At 42.9% G+C, this 20470-nt stretch overlaps 1 protein-coding gene and 1 long non-coding RNA gene across 8 annotated transcripts; one reads left to right on the top strand and one right to left on the bottom strand.

Annotated features, from left to right (window-relative positions):
• Nucleotides 1–2969: 2969 nt before the first annotated feature.
• LOC115336446 lies at nt 2970–13001 on the bottom strand. Of its 7 annotated transcripts, XR_003921782.1 has the most exons (5): nt 12616–12997; nt 12064–12167; nt 11781–11839; nt 9945–9990; nt 2970–3881 (listed from the first exon to the last, which is right to left on the bottom strand). It is a non-coding gene; the product is annotated as an uncharacterized LOC115336446 (long non-coding RNA). The 7 variants fall into 7 exon arrangements; XR_005931527.1 differs by having other exon boundaries at nt 11781–12167; nt 12964–13001; XR_003921781.1 differs by lacking the exon at nt 11781–11839.
• Nucleotides 13002–13391: 390 nt separating this feature from the next.
• On the top strand, nt 13392–20214 carry SEC11C (SEC11 homolog C, signal peptidase complex subunit). Its single transcript, XM_030004826.2, has 6 exons — nt 13392–13633; nt 15123–15232; nt 16492–16641; nt 18833–18952; nt 19514–19571; nt 20005–20214. The coding sequence occupies exons 1-6, from the start codon at nt 13592–13594 to the stop codon at nt 20056–20058; spliced, it is 534 nt and encodes a 177-aa protein (XP_029860686.1). The 5' UTR covers nt 13392–13591; the 3' UTR covers nt 20059–20214.
• Nucleotides 20215–20470: the final 256 nt, after the last annotated feature.

A 20470-nucleotide genomic window follows, 5' to 3' on the forward strand; every position in this document is an offset into this window, starting at 1 on the left:
ATGACTCCCATGTATATCTGCCTCCTTTGTTTATGGGGTTATTGGTCATGATGCATGTATGTATTGCCCACCCCTGCATGGTGCCCCTTGGTACTTGCCTCCGTGGTACCCCCTGGTATTCCTGGGGCCGGTCTTGACTTGCTCAGGGAGGTATTTCACCTTGTCTTGGCCAGCCAGCCTTCTTGCAGAGTAGGTACAGCAGAAGTTAAACCTGGCTGACCACAATCGCTGTACTTCTAGACTTGTCTGGGTTTTTTATTTCTGGAGGGCATTTACAGATGCACAACTTGACCTGCCAAAGGCCCAAATGTTCTCAGTTCTTAACCTCTGTGTATCTGTGGGGAATTCAGTATGGCAGGCCTATTTAGTTTTAAAAGGATTTTTATATAACTCTGACCTTTTCATTCTGTTAATATTACCTTTCTCAGTACACCTAGCATACACACGCAGCCACCAGGCCAATAACGGGACACAGAAAAACCTATTTTATTTAAAACCTTTCTCAAATATTAGGGCAGTTCAGGAGTCAGTTCTTTGTATTTGAATTTCAGATTATTACTAAAAGGTTATCTGTCTAGGCTCCTGGAAGGACAAAGGGTGGGTAATGGAGTGAAAAGAGAAAAAGTACAGAACATGGCAAACATAGATGGCACAAGCGTACCCGACCTACATCCCTGGGCTTTGCATACAAACTGGTTTCTGTAGCCAGAGGTGGATGCAGAAGGAGCATGAAAGAAGGAACACTTCTTGTCTCCTCCTGAGCACTTCTTCCCTTTGAAAAAAAAAGTATTTTCTCCTCAACAGTGACTGTACAAAAACTGGTTTCAATGTTATTTCTCTCATTGCTGGAAAAAAGATAGCTCTCCTCCCTGGGGACCAAATGGCCCATCTGAGGGTATTGCAGTGAGACACCTCGCAGTGCGGCTCAGTGGTGAGGAGAGGACCGCGTGGGCTGCCAACGGGACAGGGCGACCTTGTCCTCCCAGGACAGCCCTGCACTGCAGAAGATGCCAGGACGTGGCAAGCCCTCCAGCAAGCCGCACAGGGACTGCGCGCAGACCTCGCGTTCGCTGTGGGCGAAATGCCACCCCGTGCAAAGTCCGAGCCAGCACTTTGCCCGGGCTGCCTGCGGCCCTGTGGCTCGGTGGGCAGAAGTCACAGTCCACCAGCAGGACCCCCAGGCAGGCTGCGGGTGTCCCCGGGCACGGCACTGCCCGGCGGGGGGGTCAGGCGATGCCCTCATCGGCGCAGAGGACTGCCATCGAGCAGGGTGACCCTGCGCCACCTCGACGCGGGGGGCTGCAACCTGCCCGTCAGTGCAATCGTTGGGGTCGCAGACCGTGACATGCGTGGAGATCCCCATCTCCACTGAAAACATCGTCCAGGAGGACCGATGCCAGCCGGGGGTGAGAGCAGAGCTGCGTGCTGAAGGACTGTGCTCTCCTCTGCTGCTATAGGGTGTTTTGAAAAGACCTGGGAAAGCACAGCATTGGCAGTGACCCAGATTCATCTGGAAAATCAACTGGAGGCACTACAGTTTTCTTCTCTGACCCCCAGGTTTCTACTTTGAAGGAAAAAATGTATTTGGAGCAGTAATGTGACTATTAGCAAAATAGTCTGAGCATTGTACCCTTCACAGATATGTCCCCCTAATGTGATTTGGCAGAAGCCTTTATGCAGTCCATTTATTTTATATTCTTAAATTCTGCTATTTTGTATTCAATGATTCTAATATGATGGTGGGGATATGGATGCGCTGCATTTTAAGTATTGCTCTCTCTAAGCCCGTCCACCACTTGGCTAACATTGCCATAGCTCTGTGTGCCAGATTAATATTGAAGGTCAAGTACAACAATATTTCCTGGTCTAAGTGACTGTCACTTTCACAGTTAAAATGCAGAGCAGTCCCTGATGAATGCAATCAGGCTGTAATTGGAGGAGCTACTGTTTCAAAATATCACTCGGTCATTACATTTACATACTGTTGCTGTTACCAAAATGAGCAGAGCCCTTTATATGCAGAGAAATGTCTCTTCATCAAGCGACACCAGCATTGCTCCGGATGGTTTACCTCACTGAGATGTTTCCCCACACATGATGTGCTCCACTCATGTAACATCAAGCACTTTCCAAATGCTCATAAAAGTCAAGGCATAAGCATCAAATAGCAGATTCTATGGCCAGAGGCCAAATTCATCTCCATTGAACTCAGTGACCAGGGCCAGATTGTCTTGTATGGTGCTATGATTGAGGCCTTCAAGTGCCATCACATATATAATTTCTTTTTTGTTTTCCTAGGCACTGTTATAGCCTCAGTTCTTCAGTGCAGGTTAAGCAAATAGCAAATAGTTAACAAATATCATTATCAGCCAGCTCAGCTGCTGCTGCAACGCTGCTGATCATCCCAGGTAATACAGTTACAGAGAGAGAAGAGATCGTGGAAAAGTCACAAATAGTTCGAGACACTGAGGTGACAAGAAATTAAGAGCTGCAGATAAACTTTGGGGGAAAAAAAAATCAGAACTGTTTAGGAATTAAAATGCATTGGGAAGGCATAGAAGTGACAGCTGTGACTCTCAGAACAGAGTCATACCTCAATCTGGAAGCAGACAGAGGTTTTTAAGGTCTTCCTGCTCTCCCTCATCATCTTCACCCCTGCCTTTCTGTGTTCACCTCACCTGAGTTAAGGCTGAGGGAGCTGGCTTTATGAGAGCTCCCAGACCCTTCCAGCAGCAGTTTCACTTAGGCCAGGATATTTTTTGAAGACGTTAGATTCAGCTGTGCTAAAAGTGAACCGACCACAGGCCAAGGCAGAAGCAGAGCTCTTGATTTAACCATAGGTCAAGTCTGTTTCCTTGCATCCGTACAGAGTTACCCCTGCGATCTGGGGCAGATGACAGCAAACATCTCACAGCAGACACGCACCACAGCCCTGTTACAAAGAAGACATCAGGACATCAAAGCCCACATGCATGGCCAAAGCACCCAAGAAGCATTAATCTTTATTAGTAATGCTTACTACAAACCCCCAAGACAGTTTATTTTCATGCTTCACAGCAGATTCGTCAGGTATTAATATCACTACTGTGATTAATAAAAAAGTGGTAATCTGAGCCTGCACTCAAATAAATGACTGGTGTTTCATTCAGCGTTTGCCCTGCAGAGTCAGACGCAGTGGCAGGCACTCTCTGGAGCTCCATCTGCGTGACTGCTTTGGGCAGATGTGGTCATGTCTCGCCATGAGCCGCAGCCCTGGGGACGGGGCCGAGGCGGCTCCAGGCTGGCTGGCTGCACTGGCAGAGCTCAGCATTGCCTTCCTGGCTGAGCTGCAGGGCAGGTGAGCTGCCATGGGAAAGGTGGGAGCTGAGGGGGCACAAAGGAGAGCACTGGCACACCAGCTGCTGCTGCTGGATGATGGGGGGCACAGAGCACTGCTGAAAACTATTAAGGTCCCCAAAATACCTGCCCTCACCCTCACCCCTACTGCTGCCTGGGCAGCAGCCTGTGGGCACCAAGAGGCAAAGCGGAGGCAAGGCTGGTGGCAGGAGCATTTGGGTCCCACCCTGGCAGTCGCTGCCCTTGGCCCTTCCAAAGCCAATACTGACGGGAGGACATCAACCACTTGCAGGGCAAGAGGAAGCAGCAAAGGGGTCTAAACCCCAAGCGTTGCCAGCACCAGAGCCCCAGGGATAACGCCAAGCCAGTGGCAGGAAGAGAAGACGCAGGAGGCGGCAGCGGTGCCTTCCGATCAGCTCCTACAGGGTGTTGTGGCTGTCCTGAACGTACCCCAGGTGCTGTTAAGGTAGCTTAAGGAGGAGGAGATGGGTCGTTCCCCACTTACAAAGGAGAGCAGATCCACAGAAAGATGACAAATCATGGACCTGAAAGATACAAATGAGGCAACTTTAGGAAGAGCTGTATCAGATATTTCCAACAGAGTCTGGTTTTGCTGTGATCATAAGCCCATCAGCCATGGCACAGAAGCACTATATCACACAGAAAAAGCAAGCAGAGCAGTGCACAAGACAATCAGCATGCAGCCTCCCATAACTCACCTTCCACCCTAAAGAGGACTGTATTAGAGCAACATAGGAGCCCTGAAGCTGATGAAAGACCTACTCTTGACTTAGCATCAGGCCCCCTATAAATACCATAATTTCACCAAGACGTGACAGCATGGTGGAGTTGGACATTTGGCAGTCACAGCTCAGGTACCGTGCCACGCCTGCTGGAAGTCTCCGTCTCGCCACCAACCTCTGGACTGTGAGGCTGTGCAGCTGGGTACATGGGGCCATGTGCTGCGGGGGACAGCTGAAGGGACAGACAGATTTTGCAGAAGTGTTCTGCAGGAAGCCTACCAGTGCAGACAATGGTGTTGCTGCTGGGGCATCGCTTCGTACTGTCTCTTGACATAATGCAGCTTTGAGAATCTGATTATGCCCATGACACTGTGTCTGTGGGCTGATACAAGGCATGACAAGGGGAGAGAACAAAGTGACAATTAAGCCTGTTGCTAGAGCTGAGAACCTGTGGGAAAGAGGCTGGGTGAAACCTTTCTGAGGCTGGTGAGCTTTATGGACACTCCCCACTCACGAAGAATGCAGAGAGCATTTCAGAGTCAAGCTAAGCTGGTTTTATGCAAAAGCTTTAGCAGTTTTCATAGGAAAACAAAACCAAAAATCCCGTAAGCCATCCCAGTGTTCTCCCCTCCCCCAGCAAAAAGCGAAACCTAACACATTACATACATTTTTAGTTCACCAAAAGATTGTTCTTGAATAAGGATTAATTACTTCCTTTTGTTAGATTTTTTTTAAAACCTTTTTACATTCCCCTCATTTACTCTTGGGCAGTTTTAAAAATTAAAATTTTTTTGCACTTGGAAAAGCCTAAACATTTTTTCAAGTTGTTTCTGAATTTTCTTCTATTCCTTGGGGGAAGGGAAAGGAAAAGATAACATTATTTGCTAAATTCAATTCAATGTTCAGATAGTTTGATCCCTCCCTCTCTTTCCCCTTTTCCCCCAGAAAAAGAAATTATTTTCACAAATAAAATATCCCCTGAAACAAACCTACTCAGCTGTAATCAAATTAGCTATCCAGATATTGGGCTGCAGAGCAGACTAAAAATGTTGACTCATACATTTAGAAATACAACCATGCAAAGTGACATTCTGGTTGAAAACTGTGCCTATGAATAGATCCTTGCCAGCTACCAAGACAGATAATAAGATTCATGAGAGAAGTTACACAAGACAGAAGCCATGCATGCATGCTCTAAAGCAGCGGTCTCCAAAGTGGGGTGTGTGCACCCACTGGGGTGCAGGTAGAAAATATTTTTTGTACCATTAAAAAACAAAATAAAATTAAATTAAATTAATTTTTTTAAAATAATGTTTATTTCACCTTTATCTCATCCTTTTTTTGTGTATGTTTTATAATGTGCATAACATTAGTACAGCAGTACATTTATGTAATTTATAAATAAATATAGAGGTATTGGGGGTGCATGATCAAAAAATTTTTACTGATAGAGGTGTGTGATCAGAAATGTTTGGAGACCACCGCTCTAAAGAAACATCTGTCTCCTGGCACGATAGCATGAGACAAAAAACCATTTACTGTGGACAATGGCAAGCCTGTTTTTGCAGAAAATACTTCTAGGTTAGGGGCTGCTGGCAGTGATGCAGTGGGGGCACAAGGAACCCTTTCTGTCAGCAGCCCCAGAAGCCACAGCAAGGCAGGAACTGTGCTGAGGGCAAAACCCATCACACCTCCAGGACGAGCGCCAGCCCCCACTTTGGGAATTGCCCCCAGGAGACACTAGACATTTGCGCTCCTCTCAACATGTTCTGGGTAAGGAAACAGCGCTTTTGAGGCCACTCGGAGAACACGGAGACCCCTTCCTCAGCTGCAGAGAGAGCAGATGTAGGCAGCCCCTTCCTCAGCCACCTCTCCAGGGGAAGGTGCCATCTGCCATAACCTGCTCCAAATGGGAGAGGAGTTCTCAAAGGCTAATTACAAAGGAATCCTTACTGAGATGTCTGAAATTAATAAACTCTTGCTGTCCAGCTAACACTTACCCTTAAAGCAAAGAAAGGAATTTTATTGAGATAAAGGGCAGATAAATTTGAATGCAACACAAAACCAAAATAAGGCACAATGGCAAAATAAGAATGCCCCTTGGAGGCATGCACTGAAAACAATAGCTAAATCAGAGCCTTCACAAAGCCCCAGGGAAATGCCTGTACTTAGATTTCTCAGTGACTAGAAAAAAAGTCCTCTCAGAAGAGTGAGATTTAAGCCAGAAAGGCCCATGAATAACCCCAAATGTGAAGGCCCACATTTCCACAGTGACAGGTCATTCCGACAGTCTTGCCTGTTGGGTGCCCAATTTTAAGGAACCTGAATGGGATTGCAAAGGCAAAGCATGCAGTATTGTCTGAGACCACTTGGTGTGTGGTATAACAGAAGCAGCTGAAATTACTTCAGAAATCACTTCTAAGAGCAAAGGTGTGTACCTGGGGTCATATTCCATTGTACTGTTTTTCACACACAGAAAAAGCAACCCTTCAGCATATGAGTGGATATTGTGCATGTGAAAATGAATGAGACTGAAGATAATGAAGCCACATGTAAACCACACAACACGGAGGAAAGAGGTACCGAAGACTCCCTGCCAGCTGCCCCAGGAGAGCTGTTAGCATTCCTGTCTTTGTCAGAAATGTGGTTTCATGCAGAAGGAGGCAATGGAGTCAGGGTTACGTTCCCAGTAACCTGGCTATCCCAGCCCACACTGTCAGCTCAGCTTTATGGCTCAGAGAATGGTATAATGTTCAGAGATTGATTTTTCTGAGAAACTGAAGAAAAGTAGACACTGGGTCTAATGTGGAGTCCCCTGCAGCTTTGCTCAAGTGTGTAATGTCGGGTGAAAATGTGGAGTAACAAGATCTGAAGACAAGACACCTCATCCTGCATAGTTCCTCTGGCCACAAATTAAAGGTAATGGGAGGAAATATTAGGACCATGATCCTGCTTATGGACATGGTACAAGAAAATCAAACTGAGGCTGGCCAAGAAGGTGAAGAACAGTATCATCTACTGTGTGCACATGGGCCAGTGTTGCTTCCAAAGCAATGGGTTCAAAGGAGAAGTGTTTAGTGAATACCCACGTTGCCTGTTGACATTCATACTTCAGTCCTTTTCCTCTGAAATATATCCCTTCTCTGACACATCTTTTCCCTTTCAATGCTACTGCTTGGCAGATACAGCAGAAGCTTCTTTCACAGCAGAGGATGCTTTCCACTTATTTGCACTCAGATGCAACTGCCCATATGGGCAGCTTAGTCCTCCAAGTATTAGAAGAATCCAGAAGAGAGTGCAGTATTGGTGCAAGTGGCATCCTGTTGCTTTTGGACATCACTGTGTGCATTACTGGCTGCTCTAACAGCCTGTTGAGCAACAGGAACAGGAAGCAGAATAGTTCCAAATGCATTTTGAAAAAAAGAGTGCTCACTGGGAAGTCAGTTACTGCATTTCTTCTGTGCTTTACTCTGAGTGGCTGCAAATGGACTTCTATGGCTTTCCCTGTTAACCTACATTTTTCAGCTCAGGTACAAGGTGCTAGTTATTTGCCCATGACCAATCTCTTTGAAAACAAAAAGCTGTAATTCAAATATTATACATACAGGTAGCACTAACGCCTGGATGTTTGCAAAGGTCTGGCAAATCAGCCAGAATGTCAAGAGCTACATTCTTCCGTGTACTAAAAAATTAGTATAATTTTCTAGCTGCAGAGCTCCAGAAGATCTACTGTACAAATATTGAAGTCAAACATCCAGAGTATAGGAAGATTTCAAAATACATGTAACCTTTAATAATCTAAATCATCCAGATGGTAAAATAACAAAGCCACTAACAGAAGTGTGGGTGATTCCTAGCATCTGTGGAAAAGGAAGAAAAGCACGCTCCTAATGTTTCCCTTGACTCACCATGAACAATGGGTGAGTAAAAGTGTTTTCTGAGCTTTGGCACTCTAATCAATAGCAAATTGACAGGCAAGATACTACGGTCTCAGAACTAAGTGTGCGTTTGTGCCTTGGACAAAAGAATGTAGCATCTCTGTCAAAAAAATACTAAGCAGCTTCAATCCCACCAGGTCTCAACACAAAGTTGTCTTCTTGCTTTTCTAAATTCTCCATACAGTAGTTCTATGTACAAAATCTGTACTTGTTATAAAATTAGATTTTATCATCTGAACTTCCACTTTTAATTCTATCCATCAGGAATGACTGCAACGAACTGTTGTAACACCGCCTAGCCTTTGTCATTTACTTTCTCTCAGATACTGCCATTTCCCTGCTAAATGGCTTCTACATCAGCTCCAGAATTAATGTATTCCTACTTCACAATAGGCAAGAATAATTTTCTGCCTGTTTTGTGAATTAAAGCACTACCTACAAATAATACTCGGAGATCATTCTCCTATCACAGCCACTTGCCATCATTCTGTGGGTTGCAGCATTGCAGCTCTAGTCTAGGATGCAAATTCATCCATTTATTTTCAGACATTAATTTTGTAACTTCTTAACTACAGCTAGACTGTACACAGCTATGTTTGCAGGAAGATGTAGAAGCACAATAGCATCCTAAGTCTTCCTGTCTCCTTTGCATCAATAAAATCCTGCAACAGCCTCAAAAGTCTTGTGATTTATTCTGGGTTGCAGCAGCCACAAGAGAGCACAGCAAGGCATCAGCTAGTCCAAAGGCTTATCAGCCATACCTTCTTGTACCTGCCCAGTCCATTTTTTGTACTGTATTAGTAATATCTGAGGATGGTAGAGCGTGTTTACAGTTGGAGAGCTAGGTCACAATCGTGCATAACAGTACTGCACTGTTCAGTTGTTGACCCAGGAAAAAGAGTCTGAAACAGTTTACTGGAGGAGATAATGTTAACCAACCTGAACTACTTTGAACATCACAACCAGTATAAAATAACCTTGCAAACAAGGTTATAAACTTGCTTAGAAGAACTGGATAATAGAAAAGTGTCAAATATTTACCATTAAATGTAAACATATAATTAATTGAAAAGTAGGGTTTAAATCTAGTCTACTTTAGTAGGAATTTGGGTGTGGTACACAGTACTTTGGAACAAAAGCTGGTTTGTTGTGGGGTTTTTTTGTATTAAGGCAAATATGATACTCTGCATTAATATAATGCATTATTTTAATAGCTAAAGTGAAACATACATCTATAACCGCAAGAAATAACATAAAGATTTCATTCCAATGGCAAAGTAAATTTAACAAAGATTTAATTGTCGGATTGTTTACAATTGCCTATGAGTTACCAGTCTAAACTCAGTCCTGCTACCCTAGTGTAAATTAGTGGTATATCCAATGAGGTTTTAGATTTACTCCAGGTACAATTATTTCTGGTGTAAATGAGAATTTGGCGTTTTTTTGTTTGAGTGGCAGAATTTTCTGGGAGAGAAATGTTATTCAACAATGGGTAGCTTACGTGTTACATATTTTAATCAGTAGTTTTGTGATCATCATTTCCCAGTTGTATAAATATCAGACATGTGGGAAATGCACTTATGGGAGCAGTCAGCCATTAAAAAGCAGGATTTAGCTAGCACTGAAAAGGTTTAAAGGCTCATAAATAGGTGTGGGTTCTAAATCATCATCACAGTACACATCTAACAACAATACAGAAGCAATTGACAGTTTATTCATCATGAAGAGACTCATTTGAAACAGAAAAACATGTGAGAGACTCTGAGTTCTTTTAAGAGAATCAGCAATTAGCTAGTCTTAGAGAAGCATATGAAAAATCAGACTTGAATGACTACCCTCTTAAAATAACAACTCTCACATTTGTGTCGTGGGCAGAAGGTAACCAACAGGTATTTGGACTTTTCCTAAAGCTTTACTGAGCTATTACCTTTATCGTTCCTCTTCCCTATCCTGTATGAACACCTCTGTAAACTCTGCAAAAAGGACTCAATACATCATAGAAGATGCATGAAAAACAATAGGCAGCTCCAGATTCTGTGGATAACAGTCACCCACAAGAGACTGTGATTTGTTAGTCTCCGTTATATTGATTCTGATACCTTGAACAAAAGCAAGAGAAGGAAAATTTTACTGTATTGCTGTACTAACAAACTTTTGCTTGCTTGAAAACTTCAGAATTTTGGTATGTACTAATTAGATAAGAAAACCTTGAGCTTTGTCAATGGTATGTGTTGGAGGTGCCAACAGACAGGAGGCCTCGGGCCTGATGTGCGTCAACAGACAAGAAGCCTTGGGCCTTGGTGATAAGCTTTGAGTTCTGCCGAGTTTTTGTAATTAAAAATTGCCAAGGCCAGTTAACTAGGAGAAAGAGATGACCCACACTACGCGTGACCAAAGGGTGGACACTATGTAAATGATAATATGAATATGTATGATTGGAATAATATAAATTTTGCTTGCTGTAGGCAACAGTGTGCACGATAAGTGGAGCGATCCCCCGTGCACCCAGCACTGCAATAAAGAATGCCTGCTTTCCAAAACTCCAAGATCAAGTCTTGGAGAGTTTCTTTGACTGGCTTTTTTGGTAACAATTCTACTTCCTGATCATTTTGTCCCAATCACCATTTTTAATCTTTATTTTGTCATTTAAAAAAAAAACAACAACTGGCAAGCAGATTTGTACATAAAGGAGAAAACCTCCATTTAAAAAAAAAAAAAAAAATCTGCCTAAGTAGTATGGTATGAAAACTTACTCCAGGGGAATTGCAGAAAACCTTTTGCTGGGCAAGACTCTATCAAACATTTCAGTGGGCAGATCCCACTCTTTAAAGAACAGATACCTTTGTTCCACATCTTTTTAATTAAAATCTTAATTACACAAAGAAAATTCAGAAATCTTCTAGCCACCTTTGAGTTTGCTCTTGTGTATTCTCCTTCTCCATGTCCGTCTTAGTAATTACTTCTGAATACTACATCTGCTCAAAGAGGGATAATGACAAATTGCATCACGTATTTTGTTGTGGCTCCAGGGACGTGTATCAGCCATGTTCTGTGGTAATGCTGGAGTTCCCAGTTTTAAAGGACAGCTGTGTGACTCAGGCTGAGCAGCAAGGCAGCCAGATGTAACGCTGTCTACAGAACCATCAAAACAAGTGTGCTTTGGCTGCAGTATACTGCCAAAGCTTGGATGGACAAAGGTCATCTGGGTCTTTTGACATACGAGTGTAGGGTGCAGCTGCTACGATGCATTCTTTCCAGCACTGCTGCTGAGGGTTCCTGGTAAGACGGTTGTCCCCATGAACCACAAGCAGGGCCTTGTCCTGGCAGGTTACTCCAAGGTAACTCCACAAACCCTCTGAGCAACCTCTTCCAGTGGTTGACCACTCTCACAATAAAAAAGGTTTTTCTTATGTTTAAATGGAATTTCCTGTGTTTCAGTTTGTGCCCATTGCCTCCCATCCTGTCACTGCATACCAGCAAGAAGAGTCTGGCTCTTTGTTTACTCCGTCCCATCAGGTATTTATATACATTGGTAAGATCCTGCTGGAGCCTTCTCTTCTCGAGGGTGAACAACCTCAGCTCTCTCAGCCTCTCCTCATATGTCAGAATTCCTCACACAACTGTTAACGTGCACCTTAGGGGTATGGTTAACACAGAAAATCAACTTCAATATGACCTGCTCTTTTGAGTATTTAAAGAATATATCAACTTCAATATGACTCTTTCTCTTTTGAGCATTTAAAGGATATCAGAGAAAACTAACCTGAAATAATGTAAATTTGGAGAAACTCCTGTGTAGTACGTAAAGGAATACTGGTGTCACTGAAAGAATAATCAGGTGAGAAGATGAAGGATCTTATCAAGATAATGCCTAGCTAGTGTCCTTGGAGCTTTCATTCTGGTGTCCATTTGCCATTTCTGTCCATTCATGACACCATTACACATTCCTCTGTGATCTAATGCCAGCTCTGCCACTGTTAGTCACCCTTTTCCAACTGTTTGCTAACAGAAAGCCTTGAGCAACTTCTGGAAAATTGTGGAAATACCCTTCCAATGCTCCTTCAGACAAACTATTTGCTTCCATTTATCTTAGTAGCATTTCCCTGTGTCCTTTGTTCTCCCATTGCACTCCCAGCCTTCAGGAGCTAATCTTGAATGTAGTGAAAACCTCACTTAGTTTGGTTTATTTAATTCCCAAGAACTCAACAAGCTCTATTTGGCTGGTTGTTGCTTCAGACTTATGCACTCACTCAAATGCAGAACTGGAAGAGACTTCCAGAGATCATCTGGTCAGTCCTTCTGCATGGAAGGAAGTTAACTTCCAACAGATGTTGGTCTGTTGGTGGCAACGAACTGAATTTGGGAGAAAATGCAGCTTAAAAATACTCCCCTCTTCATATCCCCATCTTTTTTATCTGGCACTATTTTTACAGGGATTAGTTGGAAATCCAGTTCACTGCACAGTCATACAGTTTTAAGACCGCAGCCACACCAGTGCTACAGGGACAAGCGGCATAACAACGGGCAAAATTCCTTCACCCGGCATTCCTGCTGAACCACCCACAAAATCACCCCCAAACCAAATCCAGCTCCCTCACCGCTTTCTGTGAGGTCACATTTTCTATAAACATCAGTTCCTGCGTGATGAAGGACACAGGAAAGACTGCAATTGCTAGCTGTGTGTGTCAACTCGCCCCGTCCTACCCTGGGGGGCCTGAGCTGCCGCCAGCCGCTTTCTGACTAGCACAAACCCATCCCTGTCGCTAGCCAGGCCTGCGGAGCGGACCGACCTGCTGCCGCCGCGCCCAAGTACAGCTTTCTCTAGGACTTTGTTATGTTCCCTCTTCAGGGCCTGTGTAGGGGCCCCTGGACAAACACGGAGGTCAGCCTTAGCCGCCGAACTCAGACGACGGCGATCCCTCCCTCAGCCCGGCAGGCAGACCCACGGCCCGACGGCCGCCATCTCCACTCCCTCCGCCACCGCCCTCCCCACGGCCACCCCCATTGGCCCCGCCCCGGTCCCGGCCCTCCCTCGCTTGACCCCGCCCCGCCCGGCTGCTCTTCCCCCGCTCTCTTCCCGCCAATGAGCTGCGCACACGCAGCGGCGGCCCCCGAGAGAGCTCGCCGGCAGCCGCCTGACCCGCAGGGTACGGTTCAGGAGGCCGGTGCCGCCGTTCCTCCGCTCCACAGACGAGTTTTGGCTCGTTCCGCCGTATCGTGGGGTCTCAGCGCCCGCCGGGAGCCCCCTCGGACAGCAAACTGGGCGGGCACCTGCAGGGGCAGGAGGCGGGGGGCCTCGCCTTCAGGGCCCTTTGGCGCGGCGCATGCTGGGAATTGTAGTCCAGATGGCCCCGGGACCCACCGAGTGTGAGCGGGGCGGCGGGAGGCGGGGGACTACAGCTCCCGGGGAGCAGAGGGGCCGCCCGCGCCGCCGTTCCCCCGGGCCGGCGGTAGCTGCTGCTAGCGGTCAGCGCTGGGGTTCGGGGTGCGAGCGTCTTCCAGTGCGTCCCCTTCCGCGAGGCCGCCGGTAGCTTCCCGCCGCCGGCTGGGTGCGGCCCTTCCCGCGGCCCCGCCATGGATCTCTTCGGGGACCTGCGGCGCATGAACAAGCGGCAGGTAGCGGCGGGGGCTTGCGGGCGCCGGCCAGGCGGGGGGCCCCGGGGCGTGCGGGCCGAGGGATGGGTCGGGATGTGGAGGCCGCTCGGAGGTCCCGGAGCTTCGGAGTCGACCGGGGCGGGGGGTCCGGAGCCGTGCGGCCCGCTGCGCTCCTGAGAGAGAGCTGGGCCCTCCGCCGGTGCCGTGGGCGGGAGGCCCGCTCCGCCCGCGGCGGGGCTCTGCCCCGTCAGGGGGTCGCGCACCGCCGCGTCCTCCTTCCGTCCGTCCCCGCGCCCGCCCTGCAGCGCCGGTCTGGTGCCGGGAACAGCGGGGCAGCCGCGCTGGCCGGGCGGGAGGCCGCGGCTGTCCGGAGGGGGGGGGCCTGGCAGGGCTTGGGTTTGCCGATGAGAAACCGTGTTTTTACATTCCTGTCAGTAACCAGCTTCATTCTGGAAGTGCAGCCTGTGGAAGCAAATGGGTGGTTTTAAACTCCTGTCGTTCAAAATAGGTGTCTTTATTTTGTCGTTACTATGTGATTATGCACATGACTGGTTGGAAGGGAGAGGGTAAGGCTGGTGACAAACCTTCTGATTTCCCGGCTGTGAAAGTTCCTTGGTTTGTTTTTTTTCAGTAACTATCAATCACTTAAAAAAAAAACAAAACCAAAAACAACGACAACAAAAAACTTCGGAGCAGATTTTGAGATTTGACCAATCCCAAGTTAAGTGGGTTGTACAGCTGAAAATCCCAGCATATGTGTTTTCAGACTAGAATGATGGTCTGGGAATTTCTGGTTCCATGTCTTACATCAGTGAGCCACATGATAAATGGAGACGGGCAGGGTTGTTTTCCACCAGAGTATCTTTGTATGTTGCCAAGAAAAAAAAAAGTAGTGTGAAGAAAGTGTATCCACTGCTGTAACGGCTGGCAAAGCAGTAGAATTTGGGGCAGAAAGTTAGTCAAATCAATAAAAGGTTTTCCACATAAGTAATTTCTGTCTGACAATAGCAATAAATGATCTTTTTGCCATCTCTCTTCTACTCCCACAGCTCCTCTTTTCAAACAAAAATAACTGTTCAAAGCACAAAGTCTGCTATTACTGATCTTACAGTACTTCTTATGTGTGTTTTGAATACTATGAGCTCGGGTGGGAGTCAGGGGCATGTGATCAAAATAGATTTGATCATTTGCCATATAGCTTCCGATATTTTGAAGTCTTTGCTAGTGAGTTCACTAGCTTCTAGCACTAACAAATGGGAGTATTGCACAGGCGTAATAAGCCAAGATTGAGGCACACAATGGTTTAAAACTTTATGCTGCAGTATGGTTTGTATGGTTGGATTGCCGGTACGGCAATCTGTTCCACGAGGCTTCTGCTGGAATATGATTTTAGTATAAAAGTCCACATGCCTGGATTGTGATTCAGTGGTGCATATGGGTTGAAATTCTATGTTGTGCTTCTAAATACAACACAGCAACTTCTAAAAACAATTTTTTTTGTTTCATATAGCTGTATTACCAAGTCTTAAATTTTGCTATGATAGTGTCTTCTGCCCTTATGATATGGAAAGGGCTGATCGTCATTACTGGAAGTGAAAGTCCTATTGTTGTGGTGCTCAGGTAAGTCAATGTAAAGGCTTTTTTGTTAAAGTTCAAATATTGTTTCGTCCTTTGTCTCCTTCCCTTCTCCCTTGGATAGATTTGGAGTTTGAAATATCACCAACTTAAAGAAGTACTCAAACCCTTATTTTCTTCTAATTCTGTTTTTGGACACTTAGCAAAGGCTGCTTTCGTAATTGCAGTCTAGTTTTCATTGAAGTTTGTAGAAGCAGTAGATATACGAAACCTTTGAAAATCTAGGTTTGTTCACTTAATTGATAGATAAACTACTCAAGATTACTTACATACATATATATATATCTTTCTACCTAGGAATAGTAATCCCTGGATAGATGTTAGGATTCCAAAAAATAATTCTGCTTTAACAGAAATACATGTAATCCTATGAAGCTTCTGTTGTCTCCTGAAGAAAATAAGTAAATGTGTTGCACTTCCTGAAGCCATTGAACACTTTTTCCAGTCTTTTTGTTAATTTCTTTTTTTTTTTACCATATGTATATTCATTTTAAAATTGTATTACAGTAAAACTCTTTTTATGAGTAGATGATACTCGTGTTGCTTCTCTCTCAGTGGTGTCTTACTTCTGGTATATAAAGAGCCAGTCCTGCAGGCCCCTGGGTGCTGATCAAATACATGAAGTTAAACACATGTTCATGGAAGATTCAGCCTTGCAGGAGTTCAATGTGTGTCAGCAAGGAATGTATGCAGTAAATAACAGTATTTTAATGGGAATTGTCTGTTCATGTTACTAGTTATGGGATCTGGAATCCTACCTTAAAGGCTGTTACCAAATGATACTGTGGCTGGCTTTGAAAAAGGGCATGGATTTTCTGATTGTTAATAGTAATCACTGATGTAAACATAACTCTTGCTCATGTTAATTAAACTCTTTCTTTGTAGAGAAGTACTTCCTGTTGTACTGTGAAACATTTTTTGGCTTTTCACTAATGGATTGGTTTTCTTAGCCAGAATGGCTCATTTTGTTCCTTCAGCATAGCTCCAATACTGTTACTTTTCTATACAGCTTATTTCTTTCTTTCACTGAGGTAGTAAAGAAGTCTTCTATAGGCTTGCTCAGCTTGGGACTTACTGAGGTTTGGGTTGTGTTAACTGTCTGTGTAGTGTTACTGAATGGGTGAAGCTACAGATTTCAGTTAAAATTGTGAGTTTATCTGTAAGAATTAAATGTTCTTTGTTTTCATGGCTCTTCTTTCATTTACCATAATGCTAATAAACTCTCTCTTTCTTTTTGTTTGTAGTGGCAGCATGGAACCAGCTTTTCACAGAGGAGACCTGTTGTTCTTAACAAATTTCCACGATGACCCAATCAGAGCTGGTGAAATAGTTGTTTTTAAAGTTGAAGGCAGAGACATTCCAATAGTTCACAGAGTAATCAAAATACATGAAAAGTAATGCAACTTGGCATTTTCCTTGTTTCTAAATATAGTTTCCTTCACCGTGACTTTTCAATTACATTTTAATTTGGTAGTATTTTATGAAAAAGGCAAGTCAGGCTATGCTGTAAGATAAAACTCATCTCTAGGATGTGATCCTCTTGTGTCCCCGATTCTGTGGCACACTTCCTGAGACCCTGACTCCTGTCCCTCAGCGAAGTTGCTCAGGTTCAAAGTAGGTAAACCTATGCCAAAGAGGAGTCCAGTAACACAAGCTATACATGTTATTTTTGCCAGCAGTAGCAATATATATGGGAGCAGAGTCCACTTCTGTACTGACTGTTGTAGAATTGGGATTTTGGTTATGAGAAATAGCTACTTCTAAAAGCAAATCTCTGAAAGAAGGTGAAGATTCAGAATCAGAACTATAGATGAAGTCTGACAAGTATGTGATCTTTGCTAACTGAAGTTTTCCAGAAAAGAGATTTGACTCAGAATGAAAGAAGAGATTCTTATTCTTTTTGTGTCTATTAGTCACAATGCCAACAACAATTCATGCTGAAAAGCAACAGGTAGATTACTTGTTTTTACCTTTATTGCATATGCCTAGTATGATAAAGAGTTCCGTCTCAAACAAAAGAGAGGCAATTCTGTTTCTAATTCTGCACAGCAAAAAGCTAACCTGGAGGTGGCAAACATTGACATATTTGCTCCTCAGGAAGTCCTGGCCATGAACTGAAAGTGTTTATCTTTGGAGTAATATCTGTTCTTCAATGCTTTTTTGAAACAAATATGTATATCTAAGAATTACCTCTTTTTCTTTTTTTTTTAATACCTAATTTGTCTTCATAAAAACTCCTTGTTTCTTGATATCGTTACTTGCAATTAGCGGCTTCTTGAGCAAAATCATTTTGAAGACTGTAAATTTAATAACTTGATTTAAATGGGAGTGTTGAACTGAAGTCTTGCATGCGTCACCTGCACATATGCCTAATGCTTGAAAGGGAGTGAAATACGGCAGATTTTCTAACAGCAGTGGTTAAATTATATCATGTTCAAAACGTAGTGTGAGACACTTTGTTCATTTGAAACAGTAGGGAAAGGTTGTGATTTGGGCGTGTTCAGGGTTTTAAACCTCTATTCCTACAAAAAGGACTGAAGAGCCTCAATGGCTGGGAGAGGTCAGGACGTCAGCTCTGGCTCTGAGGGAGCAGACTGGGTCTCCGAGCCCTGCAGGCATTCATTCATCTGTAGGGGGAAAGAGTGCCACTGACGGAAGCATTTCTATTGCTTGGATTTCTCCATATAGTCCCCTAAAAACCCGACATAATGTTTTGTCCATATGACGTTATTTAAAGACTGGTTACATGTATTTTTTTTATTTGCCATGTTAATAAATATCGAACATAAGAGAGGTTTTGCTTGGAACTCCCTATATTGTTTAACAATTAATGAGTGACCTAAAACTGTATTGCAGTGTTAGTGACAAAATACTGAATTTGATGCAGATTTGCAGCCACTTTAGAGGGTCTTCAATATTTACTTCCATCAAAAGAAAGACAAAGTTTTATTTTGACATAAATATGATTATTAAGAGTTAAACAAGTGTATAGAACATAGAAGAAAATTGCCTAAAGCATTGTATTATTATACCGCTTTCTTTCCTAAGGGAAGATTTTTAGGATCTACCTCATCTGAAATATGTGATATAAACTCAGTTAAATTCATTCTCTAACGTGTGATGACTTCACAGGATCTTACTCCCCAATTTGTGAAAAAAGAAAAGAAAACAAAACCTCTTAGTGGAGTATTATTGAGTATTTCAGAGCTAAATTTCTGCTCTGTTGAAAATGCAGAGGGTTGGTTGGTTTTTTTCCCAGATAGGCACATACTGCTTTTGTTGAGGAAGTTTAGTGCCTGCTCTGGATGGACAATATCCCTTTCATGTCCATTGTGTAATTGCTTACATCAAATGACAATACGAGTGTTATAAAAAACATTTCTTGTTAAAATCTATTGACTCTGTCAGTAAAGTCTGCAATGTTAATGATTTAATGGTGTTTGTTAAATACGCAGGACAAGCAGGACTGGAAGTAAACATTGTTATCTAATCTTGTAGCACTTTTCATCTTCATTGTGCTTTGTAGATGTTAATTGAGGTTTTTAAATTAAGTGGTATTTAGTTTATCACCTCGTTGCCTTCTAGAGAAAATGGGAACATCAAATTTCTGACTAAAGGTGATAATAATGAAGTTGATGATAGAGGCTTGTACAAAGAAGGTCAGAACTGGTTAGAGAAGAAAGATGTTGTTGGAAGAGCAAGAGGGTAAGTAATGCAAAATGTCTATGTTCTTTGCAATTAAATAGAAAGAAAATTTAGAATTTAAATCAGTTCCACTGTTGGTACAAACTAGATCTGGTATGGTATTTTTTTAATTTCTTAAATAAAATGTTAATTAAAAAAACTACTTTACCTGGAAAAGTTGCTTTCTGTAGTCTTCTCACTGATGTGAAGAGTGGAAACTAATTTTTTGAAAAAATGGCACATTTAACAAATAATTCACCAGTAAATACAAAATTAACCGACTTATCCTTGTGATTACTAGAAATTACTAGGAAATTATTTCCACATTCCACGGGAATTTTATGCAAGGTTTGACCTTTTGACTTTGTCCCCTTCCCCAGTTGAGATTAAATCTCTTAAGATTTTTCTCAAATAACTTGATTAAATTTTTATCTAAGAAAAATTATTTCCCATTCAGATATGCATTAGTGACAGGTGTAAATTATTATTTTACACTAAAATATTCAAGACTGAGTAACACTGAAACATTTCCATGTAATATTTGAGGGTTAATTTTACATTCATCTGTTTTGTCAATTATAGATTTTTGCCTTATGTTGGTATGGTAACTATAATAATGAATGACTATCCAAAATTTAAGGTATGTATACAGACATTTTGAATACTTAAATTTAAAGCTATAAAATAGCAAGTAAAGATAGTAAGAATCTTGCATGTAAGAATATATGTTAATAAATTTGCTTCTGTGGTTTGGTACCTAATGTAAGATCAGCTCTGTTTTCTTGCTTATTTTAGCTTGTCTGTTACCCAGTAGAACCTAGTATTTGTAATAATTTGAAAACATTTAATTTATAGGAATTTCATAAGTTAAGTGTATACAGTTGTGATGCCTATTTATGATGAATATGATCACATTAAAATATTCCTGTAATTCTATAGGAACACAACTCTATAATTGTGTACTCATCTGGAAGGTGTAATATTGGAGAGGGCACACTTTGAACAATTTGTAATTTCAGAGCTTCTGTGAAGACAAATCGTAATCAGTCTTTATTCTCTATTTTCTTTTGCAGTACGCTCTTCTGGCAGTAATGGGAGCATATGTACTGCTGAAACGTGAATCCTAAAAAAAAAAAAATATCACTTTTCCAAGAACAAAATACAAAGTAAAATATACGGGGGGGGGGAACTAATATATTTCAGATGTTTTCATTTCTGTACACAGTTACAAAACTGTGTAAGCTTTTGTCTTGTCTAAATAAACTGTACAACTAATGAGTAAAGCTTTTGGCTGTTGGTTAATTATGTAATGGCATATTTACTGTCTTAAATAGCTGCTGCTTTCAGTTAGCCTTTCTCTTGTTTGGAAGACACTGACTGTCATGTGCTAAAGCAGCTTATGGCACTTCTTGACATGCTGTGTTGTTTTTTTCCTAAGTGGTACTGCATCTGAACCCATTTCCTCCCTCCAATTTGGTTTTGGTTTTTTTTTCTTGATTATTTTTAATCTCCGTCAGCAGCCTCACTTTTCACAATCAT

The sequence above is a fragment of the Aquila chrysaetos genome, chromosome Z, assembly GCF_900496995.4.
Source record: "Aquila chrysaetos chrysaetos chromosome Z, bAquChr1.4, whole genome shotgun sequence".
NCBI classification, from domain to species: Eukaryota; Metazoa; Chordata; class Aves; order Accipitriformes; family Accipitridae; genus Aquila; species Aquila chrysaetos.